The 14,780-nt window shown below is 44.2% G+C and overlaps 2 protein-coding genes across 2 annotated transcripts; both read left to right on the forward strand.

Moving 5' to 3' along the window:
- Nucleotides 1–3,838: 3,838 nt before the first annotated feature.
- On the forward strand, nucleotides 3,839–7,708 carry LOC124852378 (piggyBac transposable element-derived protein 4-like). The gene is made up of 4 exons (XM_047341243.1): nucleotides 3,839–3,919; nucleotides 6,032–6,150; nucleotides 6,350–6,831; nucleotides 6,972–7,708. The coding sequence occupies exons 1-4, from the start codon at nucleotides 3,839–3,841 to the stop codon at nucleotides 7,706–7,708; spliced, it is 1,419 nt and encodes a 472-aa protein (XP_047197199.1).
- Nucleotides 7,709–8,364: 656 nt separating this feature from the next.
- LOC118115606 (Golgi-associated plant pathogenesis-related protein 1) lies at nucleotides 8,365–12,386 on the forward strand. Its single transcript, XM_047341494.1, has 7 exons — nucleotides 8,365–8,673; nucleotides 8,835–8,861; nucleotides 9,038–9,241; nucleotides 9,637–9,714; nucleotides 9,980–10,129; nucleotides 10,927–11,609; nucleotides 12,235–12,386. The coding sequence occupies exons 2-6, from the start codon at nucleotides 8,855–8,857 to the stop codon at nucleotides 11,010–11,012; spliced, it is 525 nt and encodes a 174-aa protein (XP_047197450.1). The 5' UTR covers nucleotides 8,365–8,673; nucleotides 8,835–8,854; the 3' UTR covers nucleotides 11,013–11,609; nucleotides 12,235–12,386.
- The last annotated feature ends 2,394 nt before the right edge of the window (nucleotides 12,387–14,780 follow it).

Genomic DNA, 14,780 nt, shown 5'->3' on the forward strand with positions numbered 1-14,780 from the left:
TAGCCACATGACTGCTCGACAGTCACCAGATCAATGAAGCCGGTAACATCTTCTTTCTCAAGGCTAGGGAAAGCCACTCTTAATGTCTCATGCAACTGCTCTCTTCCCGTAGCATCCAGTTGTTCTGTAGCGCTGTTTTTTAATATTTGCTCAATGACATTAAAGCCTAGGATTGGCTGTGAGAGACTTCCACCTCTCATCACTAGTATGGGGACAACAAGTTCTTTGGGGTCGGCTCCCTCTGCAGCTAATCCAAAAGTGACCTCAATGAAACCCTTATAAGGCATGCTCTGTCCGCTAGCAGCTGTGATTTTCAAATCGTCGGTTGCGTCAAGTAACTCAGAGACATCTCTTAATTTCTCACATGGCAAATGTCTCCTTTTCCACTTTTCATCAACAATACAGACTTGAGAGCCTGTATCCCATAATGCTTGAGTCCTACGGCCTTGTATGTAGCACTCAACCATACATTGTTTCCCTACCAGAGCAACAAGGCGAGAATGACAGTCCTTCTTGGTGCAGGTGGCATTTGCCCTTGGGTGGGAGAGCTGGTTTACTTGTGGGTGAGGGTGCTGGTTGCATCGTTTTCTATGTTTTGGCCAGTGTTCAGCTTGACAGATTTTAGAACAGTAAGTGTCTTTTTTACAGGATGCACATGTTTTGAGTCTTTGGTCTTTCCTTTGGACACCACAGTGGGAGCAATGCTGTTGGGACATTCCACTGTTGCCGGTTACTCCCTGTCCCGTGGGGGTAACCCTCTTCCATTTAACGGAACATCATTTTCTTGTCTGGTTCCTCTCACCCTGCAACCTGCGAGAAAGTGTTCGCTACTACCGCATCTGTAGCAATGAGTGCAATATTCACTTCCACTTTGCTGACAGTCACTACATTTTCTCAGGCGTGCACGATTCGTAGCAGGATACTGGTGCTGTGGTAAGAAGCTTTGTTGATATTGAGCTGTATCTCTTCTTCGTCCTGGTCCTGGGGGAGGCCAGTAGCTTTGTGGTGCATTCTGGAACTGGGGAGGGGGAATGCATTCCTGCGCCACAGGTGAGGCCAGATACTGTGTCTGTGCGGAGTTAGGCTGTCAAATTGACTCTCTGATTTGTGCAACCTCAGCGCTTAGATTTTTCAATAATGCCATGTCAGAACGCATTTCTTTTAATTAATTTAGTACATCAGGCTGGGTTTTGCTGGTGTGTTCCAATTTGGGTTTTTTCCTTTTTTATCTGCAGGTATGTCATTAGACTGAGCTGAGTGCACAGTGGTTGGCCGCTGTTGGGTAAGTAGTTTCTTTTTGTTTTGTCTCTCTGCTTCGTTTGCGCAAGCAATGTTGAGTTTCTCGAGGAGCAGCTCATCACTTGTTGCCATTTGTTGCAGGTACGGCTGGAGGTCGCTTCTAATGCTATCATTTTGCAGGCCTGTCAGAACGGTATGGAGAAACATACTCTGTACGAGGACGGGATCATATCTTAGACCAGATTCTGTTTCCTGTGAAGCAAACAGGATTTTTTGTCTCAAATCTAAGGCACGGATCAGGAAGTTTTGTGGGGTTTCCTTACTACTTTGGACCTCTGAGGTGAGCTGTTTATACAGGTCTGTTGTGCCCTTTTCTTGGTAATGGGATCTGAGAATCCTCCTCAAGGTAGGTAAGGTAAGGTTGTTTTTTCCCTCCAGGTAGCTGCGTAACTGCAAGCCTGGTGCGATTGCCCTAATCACTGCATCAACTATTTCTATTTCAGGAAATCCCCTGGAGAAGGTAAGTTTGTCCTTTTGCCCTGGCTCACCAACCTGACCTGATATTTTGAATTCTCTGCTCCACTGTAAGGAGAGACGGGGTTGTGGGGTCTGTTGAGCTGAGACATGTTCTTGTTTAGCACTATTATCTTCCCCACTCACTGACTTTTTGGCTCCACCGGTTTGATTTGGTCTCTCCTGTTGTGATAATGCTAATGCTAATTGTAGTCTCTGTATCTCTTTTTGCAACCGCTCTCCTTCTGAAGGCTGAACGACTTGCTCTTGCGCCATATCTGTCTGTTTTGCATCTAAGGCTACCTGTTCTAGTGCGCCATTTTGGGCAGCCTGTTGCAACTCGACAATTTTATCTCTCAAAATCAGTAGCTCTGCCATACCCTCATCCTCAAGTTCATCCAACTCTTCTCTCTCTAAGTGCCTTGTGACATGTAAGATGAGAGAGGAGCGACTTTTGCCTGATACCTCTTCAAATTCGGAACCAGCAATAGTTAGAAAATCACAAACTTCAATCAATGCACCTCTTGTCAATGTGTACAGGGCACTACCAACTTCTATTTTCAAGTCCTCTCGCTCCGAAGAATCCATTTCAGTCTCTGATCCGTGGACAATATCAGTGTGATGCAGAACTTTCTCTTTGCAGAATAGACAACGCAGTTCTCCTGGCACCAGTGGTTGACCTCAGATTGCATGCAAGTCTCTCTACGCAGTTGTTGAACCACCACACGCTATCGTCCACCTTGGCTGTAGATGTGAAGGGTTGAATGATGATCGGGGACGTCTATCTGGGACAGCTGGCCCTCGTCACATTCATCCCAGCGGTGCCTCCAAAATGTTGCGCCCTGGAAAGGGGAGATATTAATAAAGTTGCTCGGACACGATGTTTCCTCTATGGCAGCTTCATTCAGAATGGCACCGTGGCCAAGAGCTCCCCTATCCGGCCTCTACAGGTATGACTAATAAATCACCAAATTGAGAATCTTTAACAGGCTATACTAGTCGATCACAGATTAGCTCATCTAGGTGGAAATCCTTATCCTTTTAACAATCTATCACATATGCAGTGCGCACAGATCTAGGTTGGAGTATCGTGGGATGTTCATCCCCTAATCTTGAGTTACCACTTATCGCTAACATGTGCCACAGAGTTGTCGTCAGAGAACTTCCTCCAGTTACTCCATCAGACGCTATCCGGGTCCTAGAGTCTGACTTCAAGGACGTGAGTAAGGAGGGCAAGGCTGTGTCTCAAGATGACATTCTCTTCCTGAATATGTTAAAGGATGGAATTCAAAGAAATGCGCATGGCCATTGTGAGATGCCACTCCCCTTTAAGGAGAGACCACACCTTCCTAACAATAAGCAACTAGCCATTGTCTGGCTTGGTCATCTTAAGAAAAGGCTTTTGAAGGATGAGAAATATAAGTGGCATTACATGAAGTTCATGAATGAGGTCATTGAAAAGGGTGATGCAGAGGTTGTTCAGCATGAGGGGAAGGAAGGAGAAAAATGGTACATCCCTCACCACGGAGTTTATCACTCCAAAAAGCCAGAAAAGCTCTGTGTCGTTTTTGACTGTTCAGCAAGGTTCAGGGGGAGCAGCCTTAATGACCACCTACTATCAGGCCCAGATCTGACAAATAATCTAATTGGTGTCCTCATGAGATTTAGGCTGAACCACATTGCACTGATGTGTGATGTAGAAAAGATGTTCCACCAGTTCCACGTGTCTGAAGTTGACAGAGATTATCTATGTTTCCTCTGGTGGCAGGGCGGAGACCTGAGTACTTGCTTGTTCTACTAAACACGCAGACCACAGAACAAGCAAGTCTCTTAGACCGTTTGTTAAAGTTTTCATCATGGTATAAGGTCACTCAAGCTGTTGCACGTCTCATCCGCCGTGTCAAAGGAAACAAATCAACAGGCCACAGCACTGTCCAAGAGCGAGAAGATGCACAGTGCATTGTCATAAAGGATTTACAGAGACAAGTGTATCTTGAGCCGTTGGAAAAGAGAATACCTCTCTAACACTGCCACAAGACAACACTGGCATGCTCCGAGAAGAAACCTGTCTGTCTGCGACATAGTCATGGAGAAGCCAGATGGTATGCCACGCAACAAGTGGAGATTGGCCAAAGTTGTAGAGACAGTGACTGATACAGATGGACTGGTAAGAAGAGTGAAGATTCGTCTTGGAGATCAGAAAAAGGAAAGGGAGGGACAGCGTTCTGGCAAGCCCTCTATCGTCGAACGCCCAGTTCAGAAGCTGATCCTGCTTCTAGAGACTGTTTAACTATCCTCTTCACACCACACCCGTATCCTTTATAGTATTGAAGTCATTATTTAGTAAATCATTCGTGTTTGCATCCCATATTGTTCTGAAATTCACTTGTGATTTGGTGGGAGTGTAAATGACCTATTAAACATTAGTTTTTTTTATTAGAATGTATTTTAGAGATATATAGATATATATTCTGAATTCTGTGTAAATTTGTCTAAACAGATTTGGTTTTTGATGCATTTATTTCGTTTGTGGTTATTTCGTTACTTGTTGTCATTATCATTATACTTAATTCTAAACATCCTTTTGCAGTTTTGCTGAGTGTAAGGACACGTGTGTGTGTGTGTGTGTGTGTTAAATTTACAATATTTGGGGCAAAGTATGCTCATACTGAAACTATCATTCACACTAATAATTTGTTGTTATGTTTACGATAATATGATATGGGGTTTATAAAGTCACAAATAATTTAATTTAAGTTGAATATGTTTATATGCAGCCCTCTATTAAGAGTTTGTTATTTTGTTAAGATAAATAGCTATTAAGTATATAAGGGAAGTAATATTTGTTTTGTTTTCCTCCTAGCTCTTACAGTGTGTTCACACTTATCAAAGCATGTACGGAGATGGAAATAAAGACTTTGTGAACCATCAGTTAAAAAGAGAGTCAGACCATCATTCAGCCGGGGATGCTACAGTATCATCTCCTGGACGCCACCCATAGGCTCCAAATGGTTGTTTGTTCTATACATATACTGGCAATAAGCAGAGCCGTCCTTGGAGCAACTTGCTTTGCTTTCACTGGTTGTGATCCTCTGTTTCTCCTGCACAGCGGTCCTGAGCCAGGGGCTTGTGAGTATCCCACACCCACCCAGTGCCTTGCAGCCTGGTCAAGACCACAAAAGGATCAACTGCAGCCCCTGCAGGAGTCTGGTTCCAGAGTCAGTCTTCAGTTTGTCAGTGTTTGATTTAGGCCTCAGCTTGTTAAAACCACCAGCAACTGTGTATGATTGCTGTCAGATGGCAGGAAGGAAACTGTACTCCACTGGAGGAGACTTTTCCACAACCTGTGTGATAGAAACCTCAACCACCTCAAGGCTTCACTCATCTATTTTCTGTTTACATGTTTTCTTTGTGTGCAGCTCTTCAGTTGCTTCATTTATCCCTTGTATTTTATGGATCCATGGTGGTAACCCAGACTGAGCAGTATAACAGGTATTATCTGTGAATTAATAGTCATATGAACACATTTTCCATCTTTTAATTAAAGGCCCTGGTCGGAAGCCGCCAGCGGCAAAGAGAGAAGTGGGTGGCCACAGTATGTCTTTTTCCCAGTTTTGATCCCTGTAGAAGGCATGCGTCCTTAAAATATATATTTTTTAAAGTACAGAGGAACCAAAAAAGGCTTACTTATGTAGTGGTCAAAAGTTTGGGGTGACAGTTGAATGTCAATCGGGTTCACCACATATATCCAGAATAAACGGGACGGGAGGCTGATGAATCCAGAAATAGACAATTTATTCAAGTCGGACAAATTATTTAAAAAGACTGATCAAACAGCACAGGATCATGTGCAAAGTATTGCAAGAGTACTGGCATGTTCTTGATATAAATAACAGATTAAAAAGAGAGAAGTTAAAGGATCAAGATCCAATTTAACAAAGCTAAATTATCATGCGTAAAACGAGCATAGCACACTATAAGAATCCTAACACTGGTGTGATTGCACCAGTGGATTATCACTGCAAGCGATATTATACAATGAAATAACAGAAGAGGGTCTCTACTTTACGGAGCCAATAACTCACCAATATTCAAGCCATTACACCAGGATTGCACAGTACCTGTCAACCATATTGCATATTGCCCATAGAACAAAATGGGCAATATGCAATATGGGGGGTCATTTAGACCCACAGCTGATTCCAATTGTAATCTCGGGGGGGTCAATTAGACCCACAGAGAAGCTGGTGTGTTTCTCTGTGTGCTTCTCCCTGACCAGGTCGGAGAAGCAGACCGAGAAGAAGACCGAGACGATGAAGACGACGACGAAGACGATGAAGACGACGACGGCGACGAAGACTACGACCCAGTGGGTGATGCTGCTGCAGATTTGTCATCGTGCTCATCCTTGGAAGAAGAAGAAGAAGAAGAAGAAGAAGAAGAAGAAGAAGAAGAAGAAGAAGAAGAAGGACAAGGACAAGACCACGGCACCACCACCACCAGACTCACCAAGAAACGGAGAAATAACATGGTCCTCGAGGGCGTACGACCGAGAGGAGGGCCGCTGCTCCTCCTCCTCCTCTGCTGCGGCTCAAAGCGCCGCCGCTACGCCCATCGGGGTCCCCCCGGGCCCCACGACTCACGCGACGTCCCGCACCCGTGACCTAGCCTCGACCTTCTGCCTGTTCGTCACGCCGACGGTAGAGAACATCATCCTGGAGATGACGAATCGGGAGGGTCGTCGAAAATACGGTGACGACTGGAAAGGGATGGACGAGACCGACCTGCACGCCTATGTAGGGCTGCTGATCTTAGCGGGCGTGTACAGGTCCCGGGGCGAGGCCGCCGCCAGCCTGTGGGACGCTGAGAGCGGCAGGGTGATATTTCGTGCCACGATGCCGCTCAAAGTCTTTCACACGTACTCCAGACTGCTGCGCTTTGACGACCGCAAGACGAGACGTGCCACGGACAAATTGGCGGCCGTGCGAGAGGTCTGGCACGCGTGGGTGGCGCGGCTACCGCGCCTCTACAACCCAGGGCCCAAAGTGACCGTGGACGAGCAACTGGTTCCGTTCAGAGGTTATTCTTTTTTTTCATTCTTTTTTATATTATTATTATGTTATGTTATTATGTTATGTATCTATAGCTAGATAGCGGCTGCTAGTCCTCGTCCTCATCTCCTCTCCTCTCATCTCTTATCCTCCTCTTCTTCTCCCCAGGCCGGTGTCCTTTCCGACAGTACATGCCCAGCAAGCCGGCGAAATACGGGATCAAGTCGTGGGTGGCCTGCGATGCAAAATCCAGCTACGCTTGGAAGATGCAAGTCTACACCAGAAAGCCGAGCGGCGGACGCCCAGAACGGAACCAGGGGTTGCGGGTAGTGCTCGATGTCACGGAGGGACTGCACCATCGCAACGTCACGTGCGACAATTACTTCACCTCCTACGAACTTGCGCGGCAGCTCCTGGAGAGGAAGATCACCGTGGTCGGCACGGTTCGGAAGAACAAGCCCGGGCTGCTCGCAGTCAAGGGAAGAGAGGTGTTCTCATCCAGGTTCGCATTCACGCCCACCGCCACTCTGGTGTCCTACATCCCAAAGAAAAACAGGAACATGGTGTTCATGAGCACGCGGCACGCGGAGGCCGACGTCAGCAACCGCGAGGACTGGAAACCGGTCATCGTCCTGGACTACAACCGCAACAAAGGAGGCGTGGACAACCTAGACAAGGTGATCGTAACATACAGCTGTAGGAGGATGGCCGCGTGCTGGCCCCTGGTCGTCTTCCACAACATCCTCGACATCTCTTCCTACAACGCCTTCGTGATATGGAGAGAGATCAACCCCAACTGGATGCCGGGCAAGCGGAACAAACGGAGGGTGTTCTTCGAGCAGCTGGGACGTTCATCGCAGGAAGGTAGCGCATCCCCCGCACGGAAGCGTCAGCCGCGGTTGTGAAGGCTTTGAAAGCTGCCGCCGCCGCACGGAGAGCTCCGGACCACGACGATGACGACGACGCTCGACCCAAGCGTCCGGCCTCCTCCCTAGCCCTAGTCGCCGCCGCAGCAGCCCCGCTCGGAAGAGGTGTCAGATATGCCCCAGGAAAAAGGACTGTAAAACTCACACCGTGTGCCGCGGGTGTAACAAATACACCTGCAAGGGCTGCTCACTTGTCCATTGCCCTACGTGTGCGTGCTAATATGTGGTGGGCTATGTGAGGGGGCCAACAGCCGGGGGAAGCAGGGACAACACAAGGGTTATGGATTAACCCCATTACACTTATGATCCCACGCTTGAATATTCCCCCCAAAAAAGAAGAAAACAAAGTTTGAAAAATCCTGAATTGCACTAATGTGTCTGGAATCCTGGATTACAGAGACAACCACTCTGCACAGGGGCGGCTCCTGGCATAGGCGACATAGACGGTTGCCTAGGGCGCAAAATGCCGAGAGGGCGCCACAAGAGGCTGATTTATCATGACGTGATACATGCAATGTTAACCAATGCAGTAAGATGTGCATTTTCTACACATCCAGTATTTCATTTTCAAAATATTTTTTTTGTTAACTTGTTTTATGAACTAATGTGTGTGTGGGGGGGGGGGAATCTGAAATCTGAAATCTCGCCTAGGGCTCCAACATTGCCAGGGCCGGCCCTGACTCTGCATCAATCAAGAGTGGTGCAGAGGAGTAAACAATGTGGGCTAGCTAGCAAACAGCCACACTGTGCGCTGTGAGTCATGAAAAAGGTTAAGTGGCTGCAGGGAAGTAACAGCAGGAAAGGGCTGGGGGTCAGTCTCCTCCTCCATACAGACAAGAGGAAGGAGCGGTGAGATCTGTGTTATAAATACTGGCTTTGAGACAGCAGACAGCAGTGTGTACACAGGACATTCCCTCAGATCTTAGGAAAACAACCTGACTCAGGTGAGTGCTAGAGATTAGTTTGTGTAAGATACAGTAGATTTGTTTCAATCATCAGCACATTGTGCCTGAGCACCTGCTGAGTGCTCCTTCAGATTATTTGGTATAATTTATTAGATTTTATCTTTTAACTCTGTCCTCATTTGTTCTGTTCTCCCTTTCAGTCCTCACAACCACAGACATAATGGCAGGTTAGTGCTTAGGAACTATTAAGAATCCAAAAACATCATCACTGTCGAGATCTTGGTCATCACAGGTCATGAATAATCCTGTCTGTACCCAAGTGTGTGGACAGCCAGCCACAGTAATTGCTCCAAACATGTTTGTTTTTTCTGTGCACTGAAAGTCGATGCCTTTTTTTCTGCAGATGAAAGCTTTCAGAAGGAGTTCCTGGAGACTCACAATGCCTACAGGGCGAAGCATGGTGCGCCGCCACTGACGCTCAGCAGCGACATGAATGATTCATCTCAGAAATGGGCCGATCACTTGCTGCAGCTCGGTGTCTTCAAACACAGCGATACAAAGAATGGAGAGAACATCTACAACAAGACTGGCTCCGCGGCCGTGACAGGTGAGATACACAATCGTATTCATTGATACATTTGAAATAAGGAATGCCACTATTCTAGACTGATCATTTAAAAAACTAAATGAATAAGCCCAATAGCACACTCAGGGGATTTGGTGCTGCAGCTTCACTTACTGCAGTGTAACCAGCAGCTCCTGGGGGCTGAAATTAACAAGCTTTAAGACATTCCTTAGTCAGTTGTGTAACTTAATGAGACTTCTTTACTCAGGTGCTGTTACACTATGTTTAGCATTTACCACTACACCGTAATTTTCTCTTACAGCTTCATATGTTTGCCATAATGGCATTATTATCATTTTGTTTTTCAATCACCTCATTGTAGTTTGTTCATATTGTGTTCATATTGTGTTCTTTTTGTGCGTTTCTTTTCTCTTTAGGGAAAGAAGCTGTGGATGCGTGGTACAGTGAGATCAAAGACTACAACTGGAGCAGTCCTGGGTTCGGCATGAAAACTGGTAAAACACATAACATCTGATGGGCTCCATAGGGAGACATTGAATAAAGCCAGATTTGAAATGTGTGGGTAAAATATATATCACTTTAAGATAATGACTTTTATTTTTTTCTGTAATAATCTATCAAATTCAGTAGAAAAGCAAAACATTTATATCAACCTTTACTTTTAAAATATTATTCATTTATTAAAACACTGAGCAATTTAAGTTAGAAACACATCACCACACATTTGTCCTCACTTCACTGCTGTGCTTCTTCTCGCAGGGCATTTTACTCAGGTGGTTTGGAAAGACACCATTAAACTGGGCGTGGGTGTAGCCTCTGTTGGTACCAAGGCCTATGTGGTTGCCCAATATTCTCCACCTGGCAACATGAACATGCCGGGATACTTCGAGAAAAACGTCCTTGAGAAAGGTAAGAAATCACCAAATTATTTATCTGTCAAACTAGACCACTGGTAATCACTCCATTACTTTAGTTTTACTGTTTGTCCACTAAATATTGTACTTTTCTTACACTACATGTATTCGACCACACTATCATTTATTTTTACTTTGAAGATTCCAGTTTTACATAAAAAACACATGGCCCACTTCTATATAAAATGCATGTATGTATTATTTAATGTTTTAATGTGTGATATATAATAGCAGTCAAATACAACATTCATGTAATATATTGACTGTATATGCAAAGGAGTCCATTTCTAGTTACTTTAGGAATGTTAATCACACTTTGCTGCACAAACCTATGATCTTTTACTCATATATATATATATATATATATATTCGAAATGCAGTCATTTTACTTGTCACTCAGTATATTTAAACTGCCACTTTTTAAAGCTGCAGACACATAATGACCTGTTTTGGTTTTAAAAACACACAGAGGAATGCTGCAGCACCGGATTTATAAAAGAATCGTGAAATGGTAGTTGTGGTTCACTGTCAGTGAGCAGAAACTCGTACATCACAACAAACCAGTTATGTTGGATCCAAAAGCTTTTTTTTATGTGCTTGATGCAACAGCTATTAGAGGATTATCTCCTGCTCACAGTATGTAAGGTATACGAGGACATATGTCTTCTCATGCAGCCACTTGTGGGTAATCTAGCAGGTTTAACTTGTTCCTATGTTTTTCCCTGCAGCAGCAGCAGCAACAGTCGTGTGTTTCTGGTGATTCGGCTTAAGTTTAACAAATGACTTTTACAGGTAGTGGACAAGTGGGGAAAGGAACAGGCAGCAGCCCCAGTGGGGGTTCTGACAAGAGCCAAAGGAAACGTTGCACACTGCTATAGATGACCTAGACCGTCCCTGCTGCTGCCTCTTAATATTCCATGTTGTCAATGAAAAATTAAAGCTTGTCTTATGAAATTGTTTTAATTGAGAATGCTTTTAGGTGTAATTTCTACGCTATTAGAGAGAATTTCAGTCAGCAATGACTTCTGAGTGATTAATACCTACAAAATAAACACAATAAAAACAGGCCATCTCCAGATTGAGCTAAATTGACAGTGTGAAGTTCCAAAATGTACCACGAGGTGGCAGCATAATATAACTAATCGTGTCCTCTCTTCAGGTTGGAAAATTAAAAAAACTCACACAAAGATCTATTCTAGTGAAGCCAAGAGACACGAAACCAGCTGCACAGACCTTTCAGAATCAGTTTTTGATGTCATATTAGAATATGAAGAATCTCAGTGTTTCAGAGTAACATAATGTTCACATACAAGTAATAGACTACACCCACTATAGTCTTATTTATTCTGCTTCAGCTGATGTATTATCAGTTTGAATAGTGACATAAATGAATGCACTCTGTGTCTGTCCACATGCGGGGAGCGGGACGGCCTGATCGGAGCAAAGGACGTGACCTGCTGGATTTCAATCATCAGGTAAATACATGCACTGTGAAGGTCATCATTATATGTGCAGTATTTGACCATGAAATACCTGACAAGGCTGAAAAATATTTGCCTGGCCCCTCATCAACCATGTCAGTGGCTGACATACAGCGCCCCCTGTGGCTGTCGGTGCTCACAGACAAGGTTCTGGTTCTAACCCACATAAAAAAATAGTTTTGGCTCAAATTTGACCGCACTGTGATCTGGCCCACATACCACGTGGAATGATGGCACTTGGACGGTCTGCTCCTATTTGCCAGATCTGGGCCACAATTAAGCCATAGCAATACCTTTGTTAGCCAAAGGTACCAAAGGTGGCACGAAATTGTACTATTTGGGCCAAATTCACCTTTTACCACACTGGCCATATTAGGTTCACATCCAGACTACACCTTGCCAAGAGCACAAATAAAAAAGAACATTTGTTTTTTAGATATTTGGGACACATTTGCTATTTTACGAGTAGGCCACTTTAGGCCCACATCCATTTAGTCCAGACCACAAGAAGGTCAGATGTAACGCATCATTGTCTGAAGAAGCCCACACATTAATGCTATTTTAGAATGTATCTGTTTCGACTCCAACTCACTGATAACACTTTCTTCATCAAGCGCAGGTCATCTTCCACTGAGTCCACCATGTTTCCACTGAAGACCAGAAGTAACCTCCCAAACACAGGCTCCAGGTCCAATTGTTTTCATTTTACTCAAAATTTGGTCTTTGTTTGTTTTTATTTTGAACATCGTCTATTACTCAGGATGTGTGAAACTGTTTTGGACCATAAACATTAAATGAATTACACAAGACTCTCCTTTACATCTTTCCTGGATCTCAACCTTCTCAACTGCTGCCAGTGACACAAAGGGTGAACACATTTACTGTCTCAGTGAAACTACATTTCCCATGAGCCCTGTAGTTGTGTGATCCCTCCCCTTTGCTGGCATCTTGTCATGATGCAAGCCTGAAGCTGCCAGGAAATCTGCACTGCAGGCCTAAAGCCATTAGAGGCAACCAGTCTTTTAGCTGATGACATTCTAGTGAGGAATACAATATGGTTTATAGATAACTTAATGCTACATGGAGCAAACTTGAGCTCAAATCTAAAACAGATGTTAATACTCTCTGTATTTATTTATCCGAAGCAATTTACAATTAGTGTATTCAACATCTATGAGGGGCCATTTAGGGGTTCAGTATACTGCCCAAGGACACTTTGGCATGCAGATGGGGAAGACTGAGGATTGAACTGCCAACCTTCAGGTTTGGAGGACGACCACTCTACCCCCAGAGCCACAGCCACCTCAGTACGTACACACCAAGTCCAGAGATGCAGACGGATGGTACAGTTGAGACAGGACCGCGTGGCATCGAGTTGGCCCTTACATTACAACAGTGCTGGTGTTTTTATGTAACATGATATTCTGTTGTAGCAGGCTGGGCTGATGCATCCTGGACTTCCCCTGCACCACGCTGACCATCATTCTTTGTGCTCTGTAGGGATGTGACTGTGCATAGCCCGTTGGTGACTGTCTGGTTTTATTAGCATCAAATGTACTTCTTCACTCTAATCTCTGGAGAGCAGCCATACAGGCACTCCTACTGTATGTGTCTCTTAAAGGCACACATACTAAAGGATACAGGGGGAAATCAATGGATGCAGCTCTCTCTGTTTTATTCAAAGGCAAGACTTGTTGATGTGGTCTGACTAATGGTGTATGCCATTTTACTCACCTCTGCAATGCAGCTAGATTGCATCTACATTTCAAGTTGTTCCAATGGAAGGCTCTCATCTTCTGATGATATTTAAAAAAATAAAAATAAATATTGATGCAGAATCAGGGAAGTTGAAGAAAGGGTTTACATTTTTCAGATTGAATGGTTGTGTTACATTTGATACATGTGAGGACCCCATGACGTAGTCTAGACAAAATTTTAACTAATTTTAACTGGAAAATGTCAGGAGAGCAGTTTGCGTTAAAATTAGGAATATGTAGCATCATGTTCACATAGTACTTCATATTTTGGTTCATAAGCACCACATTATCATAAGTATCAGGGCTTTGAAAATATTGTGTAAGAAACAAAGTCTACTCTGAAGAAAGAACCACACAAACTTTGACAAAATAGACTCTTTTTTGGGGAAGACAAAGGAATTTCAACAAGACCCTGATACTCGATCGTTTGACCCAAAAGCAGATGCTACACAAGGAAAGTTCCAAAAAATATTCTTTAATTAGACTTATGGGGTTGGTACACAGAAAGGCAGTGGTATCCAAAGGAAGGACAACAGACAAAGGCACAGTAAAAAAAAAATTACTTCGTAACAAGGATGAGGAATCATCACAAACAAAACAACTCTGGAAGACTGACATGGAACTGATGAAACAAACTGACACTGAACAAAAAGAAACACAAAGACTAAATACACTTGGTTGCGTGACACAGGCAATGCTAATGAAGGCACTGTACCTCTGCAACCAATCGGAATTTCAATTTCTGACAGAGCATTTTTATGGGCTTTCAATCTGAATATTAGGCCTCATATAAATCCTCCATCTTATTCACAACTTTGACATAAGCAGATCATTTTGATAATCTGTTTATTTTTATTTCTTCATGTCCCACTGACCCAGACATTCACGGGTATTGCGGGTGCTGATCTCCGTTATGGTAACAACATTCACAGAATCACTTCCTCTTTAGCAGGTTGTCTTTAGAGCAAAAGCACAAGGGTTTTTGTTGCTGTAATGCTTTGTTGAGGACTTCTCACCACCACCTTCCCCAGCTCTTACAGATATAACTGCTTAATGAATGAAAAAAAGAAATCCACCTTAAAAATGTTGTACAGTAAAAAACATTAAAACTCTAGACAGCGCCTGTGGCTGAGGGGAAGAGCGGTCGTCCTCCAACCTGAAGGTCGGCAGTACGATCCCCAGTCTTCCCCATCTGCATGCCGAAGTGTCCTTGTTACATAACTTATGCACACACTGCTGCGAACATCCCAGAGAATGTTTACCAGGACCTGGTGTTAAACTGCACCAAAACACACAGTATAAGTGAAAGTAAGAGCCTGAGGCCACTCAGTGTCACATGAAGGACCAGCAGTCTAAACCAGCACAAGGGCACACAGTGTAAAATGGTCAAATCAGGGCCTGTGTCTTT

Source organism: Hippoglossus stenolepis, chromosome 9 (assembly GCF_022539355.2).
Source record: "Hippoglossus stenolepis isolate QCI-W04-F060 chromosome 9, HSTE1.2, whole genome shotgun sequence".
NCBI classification, from domain to species: domain Eukaryota; kingdom Metazoa; phylum Chordata; class Actinopteri; order Pleuronectiformes; family Pleuronectidae; genus Hippoglossus; species Hippoglossus stenolepis.

Excerpts from the sequence above, each read along its gene's own strand:
- LOC124852378 (XM_047341243.1), top strand. The coding sequence starts at position 3,839 with ATGGAGAAGCCAGATGGTATGCCACGCAACAAGTGGAGATTGGCCAAA. Across the intron at positions 3,920-6,031 it reads TGACTGATACAGATGGACTG|GTCGGAGAAGCAGACCGAGA; the intron begins GTAAGAAGAGTG and ends CTCCCTGACCAG. Across the intron at positions 6,832-6,971 it reads GCAACTGGTTCCGTTCAGAG|GCCGGTGTCCTTTCCGACAG; the intron begins GTTATTCTTTTT and ends TCTTCTCCCCAG.
- LOC118115606 (XM_047341494.1), top strand. Across the intron at positions 9,715-9,979 it reads TGGGTTCGGCATGAAAACTG|GGCATTTTACTCAGGTGGTT; the intron begins GTAAAACACATA and ends TTCTTCTCGCAG. Across the intron at positions 10,130-10,926 it reads GAAAAACGTCCTTGAGAAAG|GTAGTGGACAAGTGGGGAAA; the intron begins GTAAGAAATCAC and ends TGACTTTTACAG.